This window comes from Ambystoma mexicanum, chromosome 7q, assembly GCF_040938575.1.
Source record: "Ambystoma mexicanum isolate Mex_15411 chromosome 7q, UKY_AmexF1_1, whole genome shotgun sequence".
NCBI lineage: Eukaryota > Metazoa > Chordata > Amphibia > Caudata > Ambystomatidae > Ambystoma > Ambystoma mexicanum.
The window spans coordinates 522121148-522147399 of NC_090941.1; the positions used below are offsets into that span (position 1 = coordinate 522121148).

Genomic DNA, 26252 nt, shown 5'->3' on the forward strand with positions numbered 1-26252 from the left:
GAGGAGGACTCGGACACGCCGTCATCAGCCAAGTCTTTCCATGAATGGCTTGCAGGTTTGGCAGAATATTTGGGGCTCCCTCAACCCGAGGTCGAACAACCGGAGGCGGGGGTCCTGACCAAGGGCCTCACTCTACGCCCCGTGGCTAGAACCGGGATCCTGATGCAGAAGAATGTTATTGCCTTGGCCAAAAAGGGGTGGCTCAAGCACACTCGGTCCAGCCTGTCAATCGGCGCCTCAGCGCCAAATATAGGCAAATGGAGGGGTATCCACTCTTGCTGTCACCACACCCTCAGCCGCACTCTTTGGTGACCCCTGCAACTCTCACTCTACTCAAAGCTTCAGTCGTCCTCGGCCACCTCGTCCTTGGCGCTGCGAGGCAAGGAGGAGAAGATCTTGGAGGCTTACGGAAAGAAGCTTTATTCCAACGCCTCACTGCACCTTCGTCAATCCAACGCAGATGCCAAGCTGGCAGCTGTTAACCAGAGACTTTGGTGGGAAATAGCCGACTTCCTTCAAGAATTCTGGTGCAGAGCCAGGCACGCTTCAAGGCGGGGCTGGCAGAGGCCAAACTGGTGGCGCATGACATCATAGAGTCCACCGCGGCCCACATTGACACCTCTGGCCGGGCCATATGCATCGCCACAGACATTAGAAGTACTGCCTGGCTTCGGTCTACTAAATTCAACCCAGATGTCCAGGAATGCATATTGGGCCTTCTATTCGAGGGTAGTGACATCTTTCACTCCACCACTGATGAGGTAATAGATAAAAAGAAAAATGGTTCCCAAACTGTGAAGTCTTTATCCTTGCGAAGGCCACGGCCAAGGCGTACACCCAGTCGCCTCAACGCTCCGATAAGAGACGGGCGTTCAGCGGCTTCTGGGGCTTCCAAGAACAGAGGTCTAGACAGCCTGACCGTTCTCCGAGTCAGCACCGTGCAAACAGCAAAAGGGGGGAGCAAGTGCTTCTTTCAGTCCCCCTCCTCTGCAACAGCCTCAGAGGGAAAGAAGGCATGACGCGCCCCTTCGGGTCCACGTGGGGGGCAGGCTTGCCCTTCACGCTCAGTTTTGACATTAGAAGTTCACAGACCCCCGGATCCTAGCCGCAGTATCCATGCGGTACCGCCTACCAATGCCTCCCTCCTCCACTCCACTCCCACAGATTGTGACAGCAACTCTGCTTTCGGAAATTCGGTCGCTCATCGAGAGCCAGGCGGTGGAGGATGTCCCAACCTCCCAGCGAGGCTTGGGCTTCTACTCCCGGATTTTTGCCATACAGAAGAAGAGCCAGGCTGGTCTGAGAGTTGTGTTGGACCACTCCACCCTCAACCTTGCCCTCTCTCTTTCAAAATTCAATATGGTTACGCCAGCACTCATAGCGGAGACACTGTGCAGGGGAGACTGGATGTGCTTCCTGGATCTGAAGGACGCTTATTTACACGTCCCGATTTGGCAGCCTCATCAATCCCTTTCTGCGGTGTAGAAATCATGGGCTTCCATTTCCAATACAATATTCTACCCTTCGGCCTCAAACCAGGGTGTTTACCAGAGTAATGAATGCAGTGGAGGCCCTCCTCTGGGCTCACGGCCACCATGTCTACCCATACTTGGACGACTGCCTCGTCCGGGCGAGATCCCTGGAGGCGGCGCATCACACTTCCTCCGCTCTCATGACCACTCTCCACAAGCTGGGATTTTCTATCAACCTCAAGAAGTTTCAGCTGCAGCCTACTCAGAGCCTGACCTTTCTGGGCCTCATCTGGGACACAAGCTCCAAGGGAGTTTTCCCCTCGGAGGACAAGATCATAGCCATCAAGAGAGCCGCAGGTCACTTCCTCAGCCGAAGTTCACTTCAGCTTGGTGGTACCAGCATTTACTGGGGATCATTGCAGCGGTCCTACTGGCCGTCCCCCACACGAGACTCAAGATAAGATTACAGCTGCACTTCACTGCCTCATGGAATCGGGAGCAGGGCTACCAAGCAGAGCTTGTCAGCATTCCTCCTTCTCCCCACCCGTACCTCACTGGGTGGTCCAGGGACTGCCACCTGCGGACTGGCAGGCCCTTCTGGCAGGCACCCCCTCAGGTCACCATCACCACAGATTCCTCCCTGGAAGACTGGGGGGCTACGCTGGACAACCAGTGTCCATGGAGTCTGGTCCCTGCAGGAACAGGAGTCTCATATCAACTGGCTGGAGCTGTAAGTGATCTGGCTAGCTCTCAAAGCTTTCCTTCCACTGCTTGGGGGGGGGGGGGGGCTAGGTCGTCCTCATCCAGACAGACAACTCCACCAGGATGTATTATGTCAATCAGCAGGGTGGCACCAGGTCCCCCCTGCTGTGCACCCTAGCGGTCAACATGTGGGAATGGGCCCTGGAGTACAAAATCTACCTGACCGCTATCCGCCTCCTGGGGGAGTCCAATCTGGAAGCGGACAGGCTCAGCAGATGGGGGCATCCTCAGGTGAACCTCTGCCACCAGCCTCAACAGGATGTGCTGCAATTCGCGTCCTGCCAGGGCCCCGGGTCACTGGGCAATGCTTTCCAGAAACAGTGGAACAACATGACAGCGTATGCCTTACCCTCCCACTCCCCTGGTCCACAGGGTGATCTGCAAGATAAGTCATGTCACCTCTGCATCATTCTGATGGCTCTGTGGTGGCCGGCGAGACCTTCTTTCACGGAGCTCCTCAGCCTCTTGGACAGGCCACCCATTCACCTGCCGCTGGGCACAGCTTACCTTCTCTTGCAGCAACGGGGCAGGGTCATCCATCCTGCTCCACAGAAATTAGCCCTAGCAGTTTGGTTCCTGAGCAGGTTACACTGAAGCATCTGAGCCTGTCTCAGGCTAACCTTGAAATCATCCAGGGCGCTAGGAGCAAGGCTACTAGGAGCCAATACAAGAGTAAATGGATTAGGTTCTGTCACTGGGCGGACTCTGAGATCAACGCCCTTACTTGCACGTTGGACCATGTGCTCTCCTTCTCGGCACACCTTGCTCACTCCGGGGTGCAAATCGAGACATGCCGCACCCACTTGGCAGCCATAGACGCCTACAAGAACTCTGAATAGAAGGTTTTTTCCTCCTCTAACTCGGTGGTTAAACATCTGGCGGGCCTCACCAGACTCTTCCCGCCCATCAAGAAACCACACCCTGTGTGGGATCTCAACGTAGTGTAAGGCACCCTAGCGCAGAAACCTTTAGAGCCAATGGCATCCGCGGACATCAGACTGGTCACCATTAAAACAGCTTTGTTGGTGGGTGCCACCTCTGCTCGTAGAGTTAGCGAGATCCAAGCACTGGTGGCTTCAGCACCCTATACTACTTTTCACAAGGATAAGGTGGTCCTGCGAATGTACCCCGCGTTCCTACCTAAAGTAGACTCCTCCTTCCATCTAAACGAAGAGATAGTGTTACCCACCTTTTTTGCTGATCCCAACGATGATGCTCAAAGGGTATTGCACTGTCTGGATGTCAGACACGCTCTAAATTTGATCTGGAAAGGATCAAGAGCTTCCGCAAGTCGGACGCTTTGTCACCTTCGGTGGCGGTGGGGGGGGCGGGGTTAAGACCCGGGTATCGGGCATCCAAGGCCTCCATAGCAAGATGGATGGTTTCAGCCATCAATGAGGCCTTTGAGGAGCAGCACAAACCACTTCCAACCAACATGCATGCCCACGCTGTCAGAGCCAAGCCCACGGCCATTGCAGTCCAGAGACAGGTCCCGTGGCAGGTCATCAGCAGGGTGGCCACCTGGGCCACTCCTTCAGCTTTCTGCAAGCACTGCTGTTTGGACACCGGCCCTAAGTCAGTCACGGCTTTCAGACAGGTGGTTCTAGGGAACTTGTTTTCTTAAAGAGGATCACCTCTCCACCCTGGGGCTACACTCAGTTGTAATCGCCCATGCAGTATGGAGCAAAGGGGACGGGACGCAAGAGAAATTGTTACTCATCGTAGTGACTAACGTACTTAGTCCATTGTCCCCTTTCCTCCATACGTCCCACCATCCTCCCGCCTAATAATACTGGTGTCATTAGGCAATGTTAATATTGTCGACGCGTCAATGGGGACTGAGGAGTGGTGCCGGTGGGCGGAGTCAGGGGAGCGCATGCTCCCACGGCTGTGCCTCTTAATTTAAAGGAGAAGGTTTTTTATGGTGAAAAAGGTTCTGTCTCCCATCCCTGGCGAGGTACGCCCAATTCAGTATGGAGGAAAGGGGACTATGTACTAAGAGTATGTTAGTCACTACGGTGAGTAACATATAATTTATAATCCAATAACCTGCAGCTCTGGTCAATTTTTGTCAACTCTCGGTCCCCCCCCCCCCCCCTCTGCCCATATGTATCGCTATCAAAACCACTTGTGACCCTGTCACAACAACCACATACACATTCAAAAATACAGCTTTACCACAGCAGGTTAACGTCCAAATTTAGCGAAAAACTGAACCCATGCTCCCTCTATGGTTGTGCACAGCTCATCAATTAAATGCGTTTGATATTCCATGTCATATATGGTATTTGCCTTTTGCACCCATTCTTTTTCAGTAAGTATTGCCCCTCTTTTCCAGATGACTGGGTTTTAAACATAAACCGTCTAGGCTATTCTCAGGCCCTTCCTACTACGCCACCATGTTCACTGCCAAAGCCAAAAACTATCTCCAGAGCTAATCGGAATGATTCAGAAACGTCTCTCCTTGGGAGCAATAGAATTGGTTCCAGAAAAAGAAATGACAGGGATTCTACAAATATTTTATAATTCCAAAAAGAATGGCAGGATAAGGTCCATCGTTCAGATCTGAACTCATTCCTAGTGGAGACTTTTCGAATGGTAACGGTGCCTCAGATTCTGGCATCTCTCCTGCATGACGACTGGATGTCTATTCTAAGGAGTCCATGGATCTTAACTCCAGCGGAAGAGCGTTCCAAGCTCTGGGTCCATTAGAGAAGAAAGCTGAATTGGTTGTTCTGACAGTATGGCACTTTGGTTCAGATAGGAGAAACAAGTTATTTGACCTCAGTGATCTTGTATTAGTTCTTATGGATAATAGCTGTTGTAAATATCCAGGCATCTTCCCAGATCTGCACTTATGTACAATAGTCAGGGTGCGGAATAGAAATCCAGAGGCCACAGGCAACCAGTGAAGCTCACGTCTCGCTGGTGTAACATGGTCTCTGTGTTTCATAACGGCTCTAATAGCCCCATTTTGACAGATTTGCAGCCTGTTGCATTCAGATTTATTGATTCCTATAAAAAGGCTAGAGCAGTAATCTATTTTTGAGCCTACTATTGCTCTCGCATTAGTTTCTGCATTGTAGAAGTATTGACAAATTGGCATATGGAAGTAATTAAGGAAGGGGCACAAGTCATAATAATCATAGTAGTGTGCATGTCGTTTTTACATCTTGTGGGTTTTAGTTGGGTGATAATAGTTTTAAGTCCTTGTCTGTTATGGGGGATAGATTAAAGATAGGAATCATTGATGCTCTCTGAAAGGACCATTCTGCAGATGTAATCTTAGTGCATTTTAAGTTGTTACTTTTCTCTAGTATATTTACCTTGATATCTAATTTTTTATGCATGGTTTGTTGCATAACGTTGCACCAAGTGACATCATCCGAGATAAATCTATCTGGAAGGGTATGGTTAGTCCTTTCTTGTTCCTTCAGGATGCAAAAGAGCTCTTTAGTATTATGCTGAGCGTTTTGTATTCTATCATTAAAAAAGCAAGATTTAGCTTTAATAATAGCCTTTTTGTAGATCGAGATGGAGGCTTTATATTTGTTGAGTGGGGTAATATGCTTCTTCCACAAATATGATTTGGTAGTGAGTGATTTCAACGACTGAAGCTCTGAAGTAAACCATAAATTATGTTTAGTTTCAGTTTTGGTCATTTTCATCTTTATAGGTGCAAGATTTTGGCAACATTTTCTAGATTGAAGGAAATCCTTTTTTCTAGATTTTCTGGGGTATCACATATAGGACCAGTTATAGTATTAAGAATTGATTCTACCTTATTCATCTTGATGATCTTTAAATTTCGATTCAGTACTTTAATATGATTTTGACATTTAAGTTTAATAGGAAAATCTACCAAAATGTCAAAGTTCACAAAATAATGATCCGACCACGGACATGGTGAGAGTATTATATTATTGACATTGGTTTCATGGCTCGCAACCCAGTCTAGGATATGGCCCAAACTATGTGTGGCCTCTTGAATCTATTGTATAAAACCTAATTCCTGTAGGGCTTTTTGCATTTCAAAGGCAATTTTATCATCTTTATGGTTAAACCATAAGTTGAAATCACCCAGAAGCAAATATTTTGTATTAGCTTTAATGGAGGCGAGTAAATAAGATGATAGATTCTTTACAAAGTCACTTGTTATGTGGGGGAGTTTGTATATCAGGAGGATATTTAAAGTGCTTTCTGCGTTCTGAGTAGTTTTGATGCAAAGAGAATCCACCCCATCCATTATAAATTCAGTGCTTTCCCAGATGTTAAAATCTAGTTTATGTATAATCGCGACACCCCCACCCTTACCATCCTTTCTATCGCATCTAATCATGCCATATCCAGAGGGGATAGCTAAATTGAGCGAGGGGCCAGCTGCTAAATGTGCCCATGTCTCGGTGATGGCGCATATGTCTATATTCTGCTCCTCAATGTGAGTAGCAATCTTCACCGCATGTTTAACCAGTGACCTTGTGTTAATGAGTAGGGTTTTAATACAGTTATGATGAGTGATTGGTTTACTTAAATCTGATTTATGAACTATATCTTCATTGGGTAGAGAAATGGTATCTATATCTAGGGGGATAGTAGGGAGATAGTAGGAGTTAGTACTATTTAGAACATTGGTACAAGGATTATATTGTATAATAGCAGTATCAGACTCTTCTATAAGTGTGTTTTCAGCATCGGATGAGACAACAAGGTTTTGTGGTATGTACATACTCCTAATGTCTGCTAATACTGCTTCTATATGCATAACCTTTGCACTAATATGATCGTTAATAGTTTTTTGTTTCCGTAACGTACCTTCAGCTACCTCAATTGCAGCAAGTGCTTCCAGGATTCCCATGTCTACGTGTAAATGCGTGGCGGCGGGAGCGCCAGCACAACGCGCCACAGCTAGACGTGGACTAGCGCAGACTAGGCTTGATCCATGCGCGCAGGCGCATTCGCACCTGGGTCGGGAAGAAATGCGCGTCACGGAACTACAATTCTTGCTGGGAAATGTAGTTTAAATACCTAACAATACAAGCAGAGTGCGTGTAGCTTCTAAATCACGTTTAGACACTCGAAGTATGCTACAGGTCGATTTCTAAAATATGCACAGTCCTCAAACAAAGTAGGTACGGGCTAACGGCTTAGCCGACTAGTGAAAGTTAAAATAAGTTTGAATTTCTAATTATTGTTATTGTTGTTTTGCATTTATATAGCGCCTTATATACCATTGGTATGTTGAACGCCCTTGGGAACCGAAGTTCAGGTCAGTAGAGAGAGTAGAGGGAGTCCAAAAGTGCGTGTGCGCACCAGGTATGTGTGCAGCTGGTGCGGAAATCGAGTGGTAGCTGCTTCTTAGCTGTAGGTGTGGTGGTTGAGCGGTCAGGAGTATGTGTTCGCTCTGGTCGGTTTTACCCAGAACGAGTGTGGCTGCGTTAGGCCTGAGGAGAACGCCTGGCTGGGGGGTGTGAAACCAGCAATGATTACTTAGAGTGATGTGGAGTAAGCGGGAGAATGTAGATATGAGAAGAGTTATACCGAATGGTGTCATAGTATCTCTGTGTTCTAGATGAGTGGTGGTGTAAGGGGGAGAGTAAGCGTGGGGTGTGGTATGATGTATGTTCAAGTGTTTCATTCATTCCAAAGCATATTAAGTATCGTCCGTTGCACATATTCGTCCGTTCCTCATACTCGTCCGCTCCACACATTCGTCCAGTCATTATCATCGTCTAGTTCACACCCTCGTCCAGTCGGCACACTCGTCCAGTCCGCACGCTTTCTTTGGTGCGATTGGTGTGAGAGAGGGTAGGGGGGTCAGAGGGGGAGACAGAGGCAGCTTTGGTTCTCGCTAGGGCTAGGCGCGCAGTTTTTAGGGAGGGGAAAGGGTGCGGTCGGGGGGAGGTGGCAGGGGTATGATGGCAAGGCGGGGGGTGGGCGATTGCAGGGTGGGGTGTGGTAGTGGGGGGAGCGGGCACGGGCAGTGCTGGTGGGTCGGCAGTGGGGGTTCAGGAGATGAGTGGTCTTGGGTTTCTGATGGGCACTGGTGGAGTTGGTGCGCTCGTGATTGGTGTGAGGTTGATTTGGGAGGGTTTTCTGATTGTAGTTCTAGGGTCAGTGACTCACACTTATAGGTACACTTTTGGGCTCAACTAGTCGAGGACTAATTGGTGCTTCTAAGCAATTGGATATACTTCTAAGTGCAACTTGGTATGGTTCTAAATGCAATTGGGTACACTCCTAAAATGCCGTTGGATACACTTCTAATTGCAAGAGGGAACAATTCTAATTCAACTTTCTCAGAGAGGCTATTGGGCGTAACTTCTAAATAAGATTGGGTATACTTCTAATGCAGGTGGGAACAATTCTAAAATCAACTTTCACAGAGAGGCTATTGGGTGCAAAACTTTCAGGTGCAACTGGGTACACTTCTAAATGCAAGTGGGGACACTTCTAAATTCAGCTTTCACAGAGAGGCTATTGGGTGCAGCTTCTGAATGCAATTGGGTACACTTCTAAATGCCGTTGGGTACACTTCTACATGCAAGAGGGAACAATTCTAATTCATCTTTCTCAAAGAAGCTATCCGGCGCAACTTCCAACTGCAGTTGGGTACACTTCTAAATGCAGGTGGGAACAATTCTAATGCAGGTGGGGACAATTCTAAATTCAACTTTCACAGAGAGGCTAATAGGGGGCAGCTTCTAAATGCAAACAATTCTAACGCATCTTTCTCGGAGGGCTATCCGGCGTACTTCTAAATGCGATTGGGAACAGTTCTAGATTCAATTTCGTAGAGAGGTTGTTAGAGATTCCATCTAAGTGTGGTGTATGCTAGCAATCATTAGTTGACGTTATACTGCGGGCCATTGAAATGTAGGTTAGAGTGGGCAGGCTATTGGGAACACTTCTAGATTCAATTTTCCAGAGAGGCAATTGGTCACACTTCTAAATGCAACTTTCACAGATAAGCTATTGGGCACATTTCTAAATTCACAGAGAGGCTGTAGGGCGCACTTTCTAAATGCAAACTTTCACATGCTAACATTCACAATTCCATCTAAGAGTGGACCTGCTAGTATTATGGCACTCTGTTATTGGTAGGTGAGATAGAGTGGCGGGGGTTTTCTGGAGTAGAGTGATTGCTCTACTCCCCACCCATGCCACACTCACGGTTTTTGTTGGTGTTTGTTGGCTTCTTTGGCGTCCCCTGCGGACACCTGTTGACACGTCCTGGAGCCGCCTCTGTAGGAGCCGCCCTTTGCCTTGTGGCCCTTCGCCACAGGGGCTGCCGGGCAGAGGGCTGCCCTGGGAAAGTCGGGATAAAGGGGAGGTGGACGAATCAGGGCCAGGGGAGGACAAAGGGGGCGGCACTAAGGGAGGAAAGCTGCCGTGCAGAAGGGAGGCAGCAAGGGCCTCCTAGCCCCATATTGGTAGCATGGGGGGCAGGGGCAACACAACCACACACGCTTACCTGGGCCAGGATGGAAATTGCCGGGAGGGAGCAGAGAGAGGGGGACGCAAAGAGGGTACAGGGGCCTGGGGGCACAGAAACTACTTTGTGGGGGGCATCTGGGGTCGGCTTGCCCTGCGTAGCACTCACCTGCTTCCTGATGGTAAAGGAAGCAGGGAGGCTACCGCGGGTCGCTAGACCCGAGACCACGGGCCAAGTTAGCCAATGGGGGACGGGGGGGCGGGATGGGAGGCGGGAGCAGGGAGATCCAGGAAGGAGCGGGGAGAGGGGGACGCAAAGAGGGTACAGGGGCCTGGGGGCACAGAAACTACTTTGTGGGGGGCATCTGGGGTCGGCTTGCCCTGCGTAGCACTCACCTGCTTCCTGATGGTAAAGGAAGCAGGGAGGCTACCGCGGGTCGCTAGACCCGAGACCACGGGCCAAGTTAGCCAATGGGGGACGGGGGGCGGGGTGGGAGGCGGGAGCAGGGAGATCCAGGAAGGAGCGGGGAGAGGGGGACGCAAAGAGGGTACAGGGGCCTGGGGGCACAGAAACTACTTTGTGGGGGGCATCTGGGGTCGGCTTGCCCTGCGTAGCACTCACCTGCTTCCTGATGGTAAAGGAAGCAGGGAGGCTACCGCGGGTCGCTAGACCCGAGACCACGGGCCAAGTTAGCCAACGGGGGGCGGGATGGGAGGCGGGAGCAGGGAGATCCAGGAAGGAGCGGGGAGAGGGGGACGCAAAGAGGGTACAGGGGCCTGGGGGCACAGAAACTACTTTGTGGGGGGCATCTGGGGTCGGCTTGCCCTGCGTAGCACTCACCTGCTTCCTGATGGTAAAGGAAGCAGGGAGGCTACCGCGGGTCGCTAGACCCGAGACCACGGGCCAAGTTAGCCAATGGGGGACGGGGGGGGCGGGATGGGATGCGGGAGCAGGGAGATCCAGGAAGGAGCGGGGAGGGGGGGACGCAAAGAGGGTACAGGGGCCTGGGGGCACAGAAACTACTTTGTGGGGGGCATCTGGGGTCGGCTTGCCCTGCGTAGCACTCACCTGCTTCCTGATGGTAAAGGAAGCAGGGAGGCTACCGCGGGTCGCTAGACCCGAGACCACGGGCCAAGTTAGCCAATGGAGGACGGGGGGCGGGGTGGGAGGAGGGAGCAGGGAGATCCAGGAAGGAGCGGGGAGAGGGGGACGCAAAGAGGGTACAGGGGCCTGGGGGCACAGAAACTACTTTGTGGGGGGAATCTGGGGTCGGCTTGCCCTGCGTAGCACTCACCTGCTTCCTGATGGTATAACCAAGAGATCGAGCGGTTGTCATTCGACCTGTGGGCGGTTCTGACACTTTACACCTCGAACATGAGACCAGTCTGCAGGTCATCAGTGTGAATCCCAGCAGAACCAGCCCCTTACCATTCCTAGCACCATCACAGCGATCCTACAAACACCACTGCGGGGGGATGGGGGGGGGGGAATACTGAGTACGTTTGCGCTGAGGCGCCCCACCAAACAGCTTATAGGAACAGTGACCGTCGAAACGGCCATAATGAGAGAATTGCAATTCGAGGCAAACCTGAAAATCTCCAGTTACACAGTGCATGGAAAGTGTGCAGCCACGTTCCCTATGGCGAGGAACACAAAATGTGAATTTAGAGAAACAAAGGGAAAACTTTGCACGAGCCTATTCGGCCATTGAGAGCGTGGCATTGAACTATTGTAGCCTCAAATAAATGAAGTGCCAAAGTACAAGCAAGCCTCGGGGGGATAGCTAAGGGCAACGCGCTCGCCTTGGAAGAAAGACGACAAGGAGCCACACAGGTTCGATCCCCGGGTCCGCGCTTAGAAACCTCTGGGTATTCAGCACGTTTTAAATAACCAATGACATTACAAATAGCGATGATTAAATGGGGACAATATAGGGGACTTTGCTATGAGCTAGGATATCAAGGCATAAAGCGACCTGCTGATTACGTATTTAGACCAGGTACCATTTATTTCGAGGGGGAACCCGCCATGGTACGGATTAACGCAGGTTATTGCTCAACCTCCACAATCCTGTGCGAGGCCTGCTGGGCCGCATTCATGTGGACCGAGAAGATGCAGAGCTACACTGTCTCCAGCCCATACACCCGTTTGGCGTGGATCAAGACCCTCTTTTAACCCGTCCTGTCCCAGACCTCCCTCCTGGCTCTTACTTGGGCATTGCTCCACTCTTTCCAGGGATCCTCTTCTCTCCCGATCGGTCTCGCGCCCGCTCCGCCGCCTGAGAAAGGAGTCGTAGTAGGAAAATTATGCACAACCTAATGTAAAAACAATACGGTAATGTTACTCACCGTAGTGACTAACCTACTCTTAGTCCATAGAACAAATCTGAAAACCTATTGATACGATCTCCATTTTAACTTTACCAACCTCAAATCGTAACAGATTTCTCACGGTACGGTTGGGATGCTCATTGTCATTTCACAACGCGCATCCTTTGGTCAGAACAAGAGATGAAAGATCACAAACGTTTTGGAGCCGAGAGCCCTTCTATGCACTAAAGTCATCTGTACCCACTGTTGAGGAGGAAGGTGGCAATTTAAAAAAAAGTTTTACAAGCAAGTGGCGTTTATCTTGTGGATGTAACTCCTCATGAACGGTGAAGTCTGGCGTCATGAATTTTGCGTGAAATATTCCTTATTTCATTGCCGAATTAATGCAACTATTTCTAGCTCGATAGGTCATCCCGTTCTTGAGATAAGTAACTTTTTCAGCATTATGTTTTGTGGTGTTTCACGTGCCATCTACAGGTCATTTGTAGAAAGTGCTCCTCGCGCAGTCTGTGCTGAAATGTTCTTGCATTATTTTTTTTATTTTTTTTTAGAAGTTAAGGTCTTTTCATTGATTTTTTTTTTTTGCAATCAACTTGATACATGTTAATTTCACTAATTGAACACCACATTTTTATTTACATAAGAATTAAATTCTCACAAATTCTCACAAGAATATCATATTTGTATGTATGTTGTATGCTTACTCTGATTATTTGCAGTTTGTGTTTAGCAGCGACAATGGCCACCACTGCACTGCAAATGATCAGAGTAAGCATACAAATATGATATGCGAGAATTTAAATCGAAGATAAATGAAAATTTGGTGTTCAATTAGTGAAATTAACATACATCGCGTTTTACCTTCGTGGCAAGCAACAATATTTGTTCATATTTTTCGGTGGAATATGAAAGAAAATCTGAGAATGGACATCCCAGGAGAAGCCGGGTACTTAGGCTAGTTTTATGTAAACAAACCAGGGGGATTCCATTTTCCATGCCTATACCAAAGCCTGAACTCTTGGCCTTACCAATGCTTTTGTTGTCTTCTTACCTCAGTTCTGCCATTTCTTTGGCTAAAGAAAAGTCTGGTTTCCGTTGTCCATAGTTAGATGGCAACTGTTTTAAAGCAGAATGATTCCTTTTTTAAATTGCCTCTAGGCTGTTAGATTTATGAAACTAAATCTTGATATTTCCACTAGAAACTGAAATGGGTGCTGGCTCAGCTTTTGAGCTCACTTTCAGCCACTGCATAGTTGCTCATTTAACTGTTTGACACTTCAGACAGTCTCTGCTCATTTCATCAGCCAGAGCAGAAATCAAAGTTCAGATACTTTTATGAGAATCTCCTTAAAGAGTTTGCATTGGGTAAAGTGTCACTTTGTGTGAAAACCTCGTTTTTAGTTTTTCAAGGGTGATTCTGGACAAAACTTCTCTCGTTTTTTACACCTCCCCACTCCACTGCAGTGGGATTAAAGATTGAATTTTCTTGATCACATAAAGGTTCTTCAGTTATCTTATTCTTAGTACAGAAATATTTGGTATTCATCGATTATGGGTTGTCCTCCAAGGAATGGCAGATATTTGAGGACCCCCCCCTCCTTTCAAATTAATAAGAGCTTCTGGAGGGACCTTTTCACAAGATTGACCCTCTGGATGACTATTTGTATTCCTTTAAGTAACAATAGTTAAAATCATACTCTCTTCCTTCCAGATTATTAATTGCCAACACACCTACCCCTCTGTGGCCCGTATAGTTAGATGTGTCTAAATTGCAGAGTTTGTGCATAATGTTGCACCATTGAAACCCTTTAGCATTGTCATTGGTTTCATGGTGTAATTACAGTGCTTTCCAACATAAAGGGGGTGGAAGGTGGAAATTATTGGAAGCCCCTAGCCCTTTTGAGTTTTGAGTATTTAAAATGAGAAGAGTCTGGAAATCAATTCTGTCCGCTATCATTACTGAAGGCAAGTTAATGTTCTCTTCACCGTCATGATTATTTTCTGAAGCAGTGTATGGAACCTTTCTTACATCTTGAACTGAATGCAGTTGCATCTAACTTTGATGTTCTGAAAGAGATTTTATAATGGCCAACAAGGGAAAGTCATTACAAAAGTAAACATTCTAAAATGTTTGTATGTGGTTTGGCACCCTCGCCTGAAATGTGCTAAAGTATGCATCTAATGAAGATTGCCATTGTGGGGAGCCAATTATACTGGTTTGTAACTTATGCAACACCTGTGAAAAGAATATATAAAGGCATGGAATGTCTGCTGTTCAGTGGATGATTACATACAAATGCTTGCTGCTTTATGCATAGATTCCTGTGGTTGGTAACTTTAGTTGCAGACTGCCAAACAGATTTGTTGTTTTACTCTTCATAGAAATGTGTGGGTCTGCGCAGTGTTATGTAGACTGAACTTTGAGATACCTCTGTCTTCTTCAGATGCTGAGAGCTTATTTGAACATGATCTAGGAGCCCTGAACATGGCTGCGCTGCAGAGAAAAGAACAAAGAGCCGGCCTCCTTAGCAACCTCGGACCATGCTGTAAAGCACTCTGCTCTAGAAGGGACTTTGCAATTCGCAAACAGTTAGTAAAAAATGACAAGGTGAGTTTTGAAAAATAGAAAGTACGTTTCTTTTTTTAAAGGGCTCTTATATGTTTAAAACATCTTTTTGCATCTGGTTAGAAAACGTTAATGTGTGTGCTGTGAAAGCCATTCTGGGAAAATAAATGTGCTACCCCAGCTACGTCATTTTCTTTGGAATGTTAGCCGATTTTCCCTTTACTTGCTTTTTATGGGACATTTACTAAGTGAATTGTCGACTATGACAGTTAAGCGATTTACAGTAGTAATTCTAGCATAAATACCATTGGTGCCACTCCATAAAAGTGACTTACAACGGCAATGCTGGCATACGTTGCAGACACAGGCATCATACAATTGTTGCAAAACATCGTATTTATTTATTTGTAAAGTGCAGCCAAGCCCTGGGGCATCTGGGCGCTGAAGAACTTGCATGTCTACAAAAGCACAAGTGTACAGTTAATATTACAGGTTAAAAATATAAGCAAAAGCAGTGAGTGAAATATATAGTACAAAGATACAGGTTACATAGTCATGGGTATACAAGCAATAAAAATAAATGTTAACGTATATGGTACAGTAAATACAGTCAAAATATTATACAATTTGAATACAGATATACATCAAGTGAGAATCCTAAGGTAGCAGACTGAAACGTTGTGCAAATTGTTTTATGTAGTGGGTAGGTTGTAGTCCTGCTCAGAGAATCGAGCTTTAACCTTGCTGCGGGATAGCGAAAAGGATGGTTCCTCTCTTATCGAGGTAGGAAGAGCATTCCATTTATTTGCAGCAAGGATTGGGAAGCTGACCCCACCAGCACCTTGTTGTTTAAATCGTGTGATGTCGATGCCATGCAATTGCGCTGTTCTAGTCGGTCGCATTGAAGTATGGCGCGAGAAGGTGTCGGAGGTATGAGGGTGCCTGGCTATTGAGACACTTGTGGGTGAGAGCGATTTAAGGTCTATTCTTTGCTTAATGTTGAGCCAATTTATGTTCTGTCTGATTGCAGTGATGTGCTGTTTTCTGGGATTGTTACTTGCTGATCTAATTGCATTGTTTTGCATAACTTGCATTTTATTGATGTTTTGCTGGGATGTGCCCAGGTAGAGGGCGTTACAATAGTCCCGCTTCGATAATACTAAAGCTCTTGCTACTGAGATGCAGTTCGTATGGGTTAAATACAGACGGCAGGCTGTAATGAGCTTGCATGTATAAGCTTTGGACGATGCTAAGGCATTTGTTTGTCTCGTAAAAGAGAGTTCTCCAGCATTGGATCTTTCATGGATTCACATGCTTAGAATATTCCCCGTCGTCAGACTGGGACCCCTCGGTACACATATATAGCCTTTTCCAATAGGAAAACTTCCGACACTTGTGTCCTATCTATGTCCTTTTAGGACCCGCCTACGCATGCTCCGTAGGCCGTCCCAGTATAAGAGGCCCGCCCCCGCGGCTCCCCTTCAGATTTCAACCGTCTCCAAAGTAGTGGGATCTCCTCGTGTTGTCTTACTATTTTGTACAAGGTTGCATTACTTTTGAGTAAAGAAAATGTCCTCCATGTCAGGAAAGGCGCTGTTCCGTCCATGCGCGACGTGCGGCTTGAAAAAAGTTTACGAGGGGGACGGACATATGGATTGTATATATTGCCTCCACCCTCATCATTCGGCGGATAACTGCGACATATGCAAAGGGTTTTCTCAAAAAACCCTCAAAGACCGGAGTCGACGACTGGTGGCATGGCTGAATGATGGAGCGGGGGCATACCCCCCTTCGGAGGTAGGCTCCACACAATCGGCGAAAACATCACGCCCCGCTTCCTTGTCGGAACCACCGGCGAAGAAATCTCGACCGACGGAAAAAGAGTCGTCTGGAAGTCACTCAACTAGAGACTCCTCGTCAAAGAAATCATCTTCATCAAAAAAGCATGAAAAGGAAAGGAAATCCTCCTCGGGCGATCATCATAGATCGACCACGAGTCGAGAATCGAGTAAAAGCAAGCCAAGTGTGGAAAAGGCAGGACTGCCAAAACCACCTGCTAAGTCACCGTCGTCGACGGCAGTCCAGTCATCGGCCTCCACCCTGCCGCTTACGCAGGTGGCATCCACCGTCCCACCGACAACGGCGTCGACGATGTCCTCGTCGACGGGGGTCCTAAAGGAGGCCTGAAGTTTTTGATCCGATCGCTCCGGATACTTTAATACAAGAACAGGCTGTGTTGCTGTCCTCGGAGGACGAGAACGAGAGAATAGCTGGCCCAGCAGACCTAGGGCTACGAGTGGCTGACAAGTCGTCGACGAGGGGATCCGTTATACCGGTATCTGCCCCTCTTCTCAATCCTCAATCTGTTTTGTTGTTGGAAATTCTGTCCACGCTTCAGTCTTTGTTACAGTCGTTGGACCTGAGACTACCTCAGGCAAACCTGCCACAGTCACCCGTCGACGAGCCGGGCCTGTCCCGTCAGCCGACGCACCTACGCACGCCAATCTCAGCACTGGCACAAGAGGAAGGTGAACTGCCAGATTCGGAGTCTGACAGGGAAGCCATGTCGGATATCATCATCCCCTTCCAGGGATCCAACCTCAGAGTCAGAGGTGGAGTTGGGAACCCCTAGAAGCCCAGCTCACCCGTCCCCTCCGGACGACATTGCGTCATTCCATTCTATGATGGAAAAGGCATGCAAAGAATTTGGTTTGTCCCAGGAAGAGCAGAAAAAGGACTGTTTTTTGTTCGACCACATGGGTAAGAGAAGAAGGTCTGTGTTCTCGATACCAATACTAGACCATGTGTGGAAGGAGGGGTTGCAGACAATGCGTCACCCGTTTTCAGAGCTGGCAGTGAAAGGACGCCTGGAAAAAAAGTTTAAGACTCCAGAGTCTACCCCCAAGTGTTTATCCTCCCAACCAATGCCAGACTCGGTGGTGTCGGCGGCGAGGAAGGCGTAGGCCCAGCACAAGTGCACGACTCCGCCTGATAACGAAGCCAGACGCCAAGATGCCTTTGGCAAAAAAGTGCTAACCGTGGGAGCGACCACAGTAAAGGCCGCAAACTCTCTGGCAATTGTTGCCAGATACGATAGGGAGATGTGGCACAGGCTAGCTCCGTTGCTTGATCATCTTCCGGAAGAACATAGGAAGGCAGCGATGTTACTTGTCCGAGAAGGTGAGGAAGCCTCAAATCACGCAATAAACATGGCGGTGGACCTCGCTGAGTCAGGCTTCAAGCAAGTCAATAATGGGGTCGTATTACGTCGACAGTCATGGCTTAAGTGTACCTACTTCAGGCCAGAAGTACAATACAAAGTTTTAGATATGCCCTTTGAGAGAGACCTTCTTTTCGGTGAGAAGGTGGACGAAGCCCTAAAGGGAATGAAAGAGGACTCGGACACGGCACGTTCATTGGGTGCCCTCCAGAGTGGCAGAAGCTACAAGTCTTTTCGTCCCTTTAGAGGGGCTTCAGGTAATTCAAGATTCTCTGCGTCTGGAGATAGATCCTTTGGCAGATCGGCTTACCCCTCCCAGGGATACAGACGTGCCTCCCAAACGGCAAACCGTCGCCGGAACTTCCAGACTTCCAGGAAAAGACCATCATATCCGTCGTCGTCGAGAGACAAGCAAAATAAAGATCAGCAGTGACATACAACACACCGTTCTGGGGGGAAGAGTTTCAGCATATGTCGACGAATGGGAACGAATAACGACGGATCCACCTGCGTTCACCGCTCATTCCCATCTGAAGATACTGCAACAAGAGTTAACACTCATGTTAGCAAAGGGCGTGATAGAATTAGTTCCAACATCACAGAGAGGTCAAGGAGTCTACTCAAGATATTTCGTCCTAAAAAAGCCGAACGGCAAATGGCGTCCCATTTTAGACTTACGCGATCTCAACAAGTCTTTAAAGAGCCTAAAATTCAAGATGCTCACTCTACAGGAAGTGATCCGTGCCGTTCAAGAGGGGGATTTTTTAGCGTCCCTGGATTTACAGGACGCATATTTCCATATTCCAATGTGTCGGAAACGCAGGAAATTCCTAAGATTTGTAATAGGGCGAACTCACTACCAATTCACGGTTCTTCCTTTTGGGCTCAAGACCTCCCCCAGAACGTTCACGAAATGCCTGGCTCCAGTAGCGGCCTGGCTAAGGAAGCAAGGCCACCATGTATACCCATACCTCGACGACTGGCTTGTAAGGGGATCCTCCCCAGCGTCGACCAACACAAGTTTACAAGCCACCATGCAGCTTCTACAACAGCTGGGATTCGCCATAAACTTCGAAAAATCCTCTCTGCGGCCATCGAGAACGCTGGTATTCCTGGGGGCACAGTTCGAGACCCAGTTAGGGCTAGTGAAACCTTCTCTCGACAGAACCTCAAGACTCAATCAACAAGCGTGCCGACTACGGCGAAACACCAAGATCTCAGTGAGAAAATACGTTTCGGTCCTAGGGGCCATGGCATCCTGCATCCATCTGGTGGAAAACTGTCGCCTATTCATGAGGCCAGTCCAGGAATTCCTCGCGGACCGATGGACGCAGGCTCAAGGATCGTGGTCGGACAAGATAACCATCGACGACGACAAGCTGCTCAGGACCCTTCAGTGGTGGCAGAGTTTCCACAATCTGAACAACGGTGTACCCCTACAGGAGCCGGAGTTTCAGCGAACCATAGTCACGGATGCGTCCCTTACCGGATGGGGAGCTCACATGGGTGCTCTCCAAACGCAAGGTCGATGGTCTCCAATGGAGTCACTCCTACACATAAACGTGTTAGAGCTCAGAGCAGTACGATGGGCCCTGAAGGCATTCCTACCACACATCAAGGGTTCGCGAGTACGAATACTGACCGACAATACAACGGCCATGTTTTATCTGAGGAAACAAGGAGGGACGCAATCAAGAACTCTTTCCATAGAAGCCCAGAAAACATGGCATTGGGCATTAAAGCACGAAATTTCCATCGTGGCTCATCACCTCCCAGGAGTGAGGAACTCCCAAGCAGACTCCCTCAGCAGAAGCATGGCCCAGATACACGAGTGGGAAATGGACACAGTTCACCTGATGAAAGTGTTCGAGAAATGGGGTCACCCCCCCCCCCTGGACGCCTTCGCAACCAAAGACAACAAGAAATGCGAGCAATTCGCAAGCAGATGGCCTCAAGAGGGTTCCATGGGGGAGGCATTCTCCTTCCCATGGACGGACATGTTCCTCTATGCTTTTCCCCCATTCCCACTCATACGGAGGACAATACAGTGGATACGCAGTTACAATTGCCGGGTAATTCTAGTGACACCATACTGGCCAAGGCAACCGTGGTTCTCCGACCTGCTTCACCTGTCGCTGGAACATCCCATAGCATTTCCGAAAGTCCCGAACCTACTATCCTGGGACAAAGGCACGGTGTGGCATCGCGACCCGGACAGTCTCAACCTTACAGCCTGGCTCCTGACTTTTCGGAGTTCGGTGCTTTAGACGTTTCAGAGGATTGTCAAAAAATTCTGCAGGCGGCTAGAGCCCCTTCTACAAACAAATCCTACTCCTATAGGTGGCAGAGGTTCTGTGAATGGTGTAAAGGACAACAGGGCCTACAACCGTTGTTGGTGACGCCGGAACAAGTTCTACCTTACCTGCTCCTCTTGACGGAGAGGGGATTATCCTTCACATCGATAAAGGTGCACCTGGCGGCCATCTCGAGGTTCACAAGGAAGAGGCAGTCGTCTCCTCTATTTAGCAACAGACTTGTAAAACACTTCATGAGGGGTTTATTTCGAGCTTTTCCCCCGGAAAAACGTTTCCCCCCGACTTGGAGTCTCAACACAGTGTTGGCAGGCTTAATGAAACCGCCTTTTGAGCCTATGGCCACGTCCGACATAAAATTAATTTCGTGGAAGTTGGCATTCTTGATTGCTATCACATCAGCTAGAAGAATCTCGGAACTGCAAGCGCTGGTCGTAGACCCGCCATACCTAAGATTCTTTAAGGACAAAGTAGTCCTGGCAACTAATCCTATGTTCGTCCCAAAGGTTCCGACAGTGTATCACAAACACTCGTCCATTGTTCTCCCTACTTTCTTCGCCACACCATCATCGGCAGCAGAAAAAGCTCTTCATACCCTGGACGTTAAGAGGGCTCTGAAATTTTACCTACATCGTACACAGGAACTCAGGTCTACTCGACAACTGTTCGTCGCATATGGTCCGTCGACGAGAGGAAAAGCAATCTCTAAACAAGGATTGGCTCGATGGGTCTCATCGACGATTGCGTTTTGTCACTTTAAGGCCGGAAGGCCACTGCAAGGACATCCTAGAGCCCATTCTACAAGATCGATGTCCTCCTCAACAGCTTTATGGGCAGGAATTCCGTTGACGGACATATGCCAAGCTGCGGCATGGTCAGTGCCCCACACGTTTACCCGCCACTACTGCCTTGCCAGGCAGCATGCGGACGAGGTGCAGATGGGAAGAGCTGTCCTGCGCCATCTGTTTCAGTAAGGTAAGCTCCACGCTGTGGAGAATCTGTTGTCTACCCTTTTAATGACAGTATATTTTATGTGGGTAAGGTTATATGAGTTAACTTATTCCTACTGTACATATGCATTGTATAGTATGGTGAGGGTATATTACATTACATTCTCGCCGCCGTCTCAAGTGTTACTGCTATCCAATCTATTCTAAGCATGTGAATCCATGAAAGATCCAATGCTGGAGAAGGGAATAGTTTCTTACCTGTAACTCCATTTCTCCAGCATTGGTATCTTTCATGGATTCACATGCGCCCGCCAACCTCCCCGGAATGTAATGTATTTGATTGATAAGTTTAACCCTTCCTACTTTGGAGGGGCCGAAATCTGAAGGGGAGCCGCGGGGGTGGGCCTCTTATACTGGGACGGCCTACGGAGCATGCGTAGGCGGGTCCTAAAAGGACGTAGATGGGACACAAAAGTGTTGGAAGTTTTCCTATTGGAAAAGGCTATATATGTGTACCGAGGGGTCCCAGTCTGACGACGGGGAATATTCTAAGCATGTGAATCCATGAAAGATACCAATGCTGAGAAATGGAGTTACAGGTAAGAAACTATTCCCTACTGAGTTAATGTAGATTGCTAGCGTTTTCACATCATTGGCTACTTTAATAATGTTACCGTCGATGTTAAAGGAATTGAATAGTGCTGTGTACTCTTGGTGACTTGGCATCTACTGGATTTTGTCATGTACTCTTGAGAACCAGCTGTAAACTGTATAGCTTTTTGCCCATTTTTCTCAAATATTTTATTGTAAAATGCACCATTTCAACATTTTTATTTTTTTTAACTCAGGAGGTCGTGCAGAGGGGAGAACTCTCCTCCTCCCCACCCGCCAAGCCCCCTTTAATTCCTTAGTGCTTCCTTGCTGCGCTTGGTCGCGCATGCTAATTTGTATGAGATGTTAATGCCTCTCAACTAAAAATATTCAGTGGCATCCACCTCCCCTGTCACCAAAAGCTGCAGCCTTCATTGGCATAGACATAATGTTACTGGCTATACACAGTGGCAGCTGGTAGTTTGGGCGCTAGAAGTCGACACCCTTGTCTCTACACTACGTAAAATATTAAAGGTTTGGTTAAAAATGTCTTTACAGCTTTCTCCAAGTGTAGCACGCACCTGCAGCAACATGATCATCATGCGGATGGCACATATGTGGTGGCTTAATGGCACATATGTGGTGGCCCGATGGCACATATGTGGTGGCCCGGGTCATCCCAGAAGTCTGTGGCGTGGCTTGCACGTCAAGCAGCTTGGGCGAGGGCATTCTCAACAAAGTTTGCAGTGAAGGCACCTGCATTTTGTTACGCCACATATGGATTAAACAATATGCCATGCAGCACATGATCTAGGAACAACAAATGGGGTTGTTGCAACACAACACCCAAAACATTCAAAATGGTTTTCAAAATAATTGTTGCTGTGGTTGGGTAAATTAACTGTCTCCCAAAAACCTGGATAATTCCTGTAGATATTTTTGGCTGATGTGAGAAATTCCATGGTCCTTCATGAAGGCGCACGCACATTTCTTCACGTTCTTCCAAGCTTTTTCAATTCTGTGATGTCACTTTGCCTCGGACCCACCATTTACAGGCATAGATATGTGAAAAAACATGGCAACGGAATTTCCAAAAGAAACGCTCTAGGTCAGCCCTCATTTGTTGCTGCATATTCATACCTTTGGTATAACCTAGGTCACTCCACTGACATGTAGGCTGAGCACATTAGGGACGCTGAACATGCTAGTTATTGCAAAACGGCTTTATATCATACCTTTTAGCCCAATGATGAGTGCCAGTGGATTTTGAACCCCAAACACTAGTGCTCAAGGGAAAGCACTAAAGAAAATGAATCGCAGTCGCCAGCTATGCACACGTTGCAGGATATATACCAACTTTAAAAAACATGGGAGAGCTAAAAACGTATGGCAGAACCAATTATAAACTAGACGACAATATTAGCCAAAGCCACACGTAAACTATTGACATTTTCAAATTTACAATTGCTTAGCATCCCTTTACGCTCTCCAAACTATTGTGCCTCGTGCTCCACCTGTACAATCCTTCAGCAAACCTTTGCAACACCTGAAGTGACCACTGAAAGTAATTGTTTACTTCATACTGATGAAACACTTAAACTTATACGCACCTACCCTTGCATCCAACACACACTGAAATTGCATTGAGAGTTACTTTTATGTCAGTTTGTCTTCCACCGAGACCTTGTTCTCAAATTTTGACTTGCAATCAGGGTAGCAAATTCAGGGCATGTCCTGAATATGCAAGCATCCACCCCATACCAAATATGCAAGGTTAAAATTCCATTGCAAAAGGCAGCAATAGAAAATGAAAATAAAAAACACCTAATTTTAAAGTAACATGCATGTATATAATGTATATAATGCATTACCAATAGAAAACTTTGACAAACTAATACAGCTGGCCAAACCCTGCCTCTACATTTCTACCACTGAAAGCTTCAACACTGCAAAAAACACTTAAAGGTGTCCAATTGCAAATATTGTTCAACAAAATGAACAATAGCTATTCTAAAAATAGTAAAAAGTCTTGGATTGAGGCAAGGCACTTTAAAAAGATAAATATCATTAAAAGCGTACAGTGTGACACATAAAACAATAATATTGTCCTTGCCTGATCCATGTTTAATAATTTTCATTACAGTTTGAAATCCAGGGCACCAGACTCCCTCCCCTTAAAACTGTACAATGTCATCTGACATTAAAGGTTTACTGTTTGGAAATCTGCACCAACAGTTATTCACAGGTGTTAAAGATTTAAAGTTACTTGAATAAAGTGAAACAGTGCCATGTTTAAGACGTGTAATTCTTTGCTGCTCTCTCCATCAGCGTTGGTTCTTAATGGCAGTGTGGATTCCATGATGACATTCTAGGTGCTTCTTCAAGTCCACTTTAATGTCTCTGTGAAGTCCAGTTATCCAGTGAGTCTATAGAGCCACTGTTCAAAGCATACACCACAACTATACAAGAGCATTGAACCTAAACAATAGCCTAAAGAATCACATCCATTCAAAAAACATATAAAAAATGGTTGTCTAAAAGGAATCTAGTGTGGGCTGTACAACCGTATAATCTTAGGGGTGGGGTAGTACACACAACCCAAAAGGGAAGCCAAACCTCTGTATGGTAGGTAGTATGGAAAAGCATCCAGGTGTAACTGCAGGGAGGAGAGGTAAACTGAGACAGAGTTGCAGTTAGTCAAAGCAGTTATCCAGAGGAAATGCACCACACTGGTATACTGAAAAATATACCCCTTTATTAAGTTGCACACACATTTGTTTAATAAGTACTCTAAGTAGACATGACAAAGTCAAAATAGCTACTGCTTGTATACAAATTGTAAACTGTCATCAAAGACACATCCCAATCCGTTTCTGTAATGTAGGTCCACTACCTGGTGATGGGCACATTGCATGTAGAGGCAAGGGGTCGGGTAGAAATGGGAACCAGACATAAAGACACACAGTATTAACAAACATTGAAGTACCCGAGATGCAACTACATAACCTAGTCACTGTAACCCTAAACCTCTGCGACCTAGTATTAGGACAATACAAATGTTGAGCTACTTGTAGTTGAGAGCCGATGACGAGAGCTACTGGTATGGTGATGCCCACGAGCAAAGGGATTTGTACCAAGATCTTTTTGGGGCTGTTTATTTACCTTTTACACCAAAATAACCAATGAATCCATTCACTGTCATAGCAAGAACTCCAAAACCATCTTTGTCATTATTTGTGTGTTGCTTTGAGAAAACAATTGCTTATCATATCGGAATGCAGGTAATCAATTTGTGCACTTGGTGTGAAGGCCGACAATGGATATCCACCAGTGATCTGTAATCTAGTGTGTAGCTTGAAAAACAGCAACTCTGATGGACTCACTCATATGCTTGTCAACTGAGACTGGTTCGAAAACTCTTTAACATTGTGCAAGACGTTTGTGCTATCTTCAAGAAGTGCCTCAGCTCCCCTAGACTTTGCTCAATTGACATTGGCTGTCCTGGCTCCCTGAAGACACTCTTCTTACCCTCTGACCTTGTATTAATCTGTCCCTCCAAAAAGTCATACATACTTTACTTGTATAGCTGGGAAAGGGTTAACCTATATTTCATTGGGGGATTGAAAAAAGCTTACCTGTTTGAGAAACTTGTTAACCTGTTTCCTTCCCTCACCTATTCCTTGTTCCACAACCTCAGTATTGCAGTAAGTGTTAAAAGTGATATATCAATGTCCACATTGTCCTAGCAATTGAAAGTCACCTCAAGGTGTAGGAAGTGGGGGTGTGACATCCCAAAAGGGTATTTACTTAACTGAAACTGAAGGAGTGTATTTTTGAAGTGTATTTTATTGTTGCATATTGCCCTTTCTAAAGAAGGCTTATTTTAAAACTGACTGTTAAATTAATAACTGTTAAATTAATAAATAATTATTTTAATCAAGAAACCTTGAGTATAAGAGTTATTTGAATACTTGTCATTGTGAATCTCTGTTGCAACTCTACAGCTAACATTGAGATGAGCCTGGCTGCTCAGTCACTCCACCAACTTGTGTAGTACAGGCCTATTCCAAAGTTTGGGTTATCTATTGCCAAGAGGACAAGGCTGGTGTAGTCTTCCCACGGCATTACTACATACCATCATGCTTAACAAGGTGGAAACCTGCCGGACTTACCTAGCAGCTATTGGCGCATACAGGAATTTGGACAAGTTTACTTTCTCTTCGGCCAATCCTTTTGTAAAAAGGCATTTAACAGGTCTGACCAGACTGTACCCACCAGTCAAACGACTGCACCCAGTCTGGGATCTTAATGTAGCGCTCGGTGCCTTGGCACACAAGCCTTTTGAACCTATGGCCACGATAGATGTCAAACTGGTCACGCTAAAGACAGCACTCGTGGTAGGGCTTACTTCTGCTTGCAGAGTCAGCGAAATACATGCATTAGTGGCTTAGGAGTCCTATACTAGGTTTCATCGGGACAAAGTTGTTCTCTGCACGCACCTCAAGTTCCGACCGAAGGTTGTTTCCTCTTTCCACATTAACAAGGAGATTGTGCTCCCCACTTTCATCCGAGACCCAACGGAAGGGTCAGAGAGGGCTCTTCACTGCCTAGACGTCA

The 26252-nt window shown here is 47.0% G+C and overlaps 1 protein-coding gene across 2 annotated transcripts in view; it reads left to right on the forward strand.

The window, feature by feature from the left end:
* Nucleotides 1-26252, forward strand: part of ZC3H13 (zinc finger CCCH-type containing 13) — a 1331719-nt gene that overhangs the window by 1242741 nt on the left and 62726 nt on the right. For both annotated transcript variants that reach the window (XM_069639959.1, XM_069639960.1), the window contains exon 19: nucleotides 14441-14604. In XM_069639959.1, the coding sequence (XP_069496060.1) occupies nucleotides 14441-14604 (164 nt within the window). The remainder of the gene's footprint in view (nucleotides 1-14440; nucleotides 14605-26252) is intronic.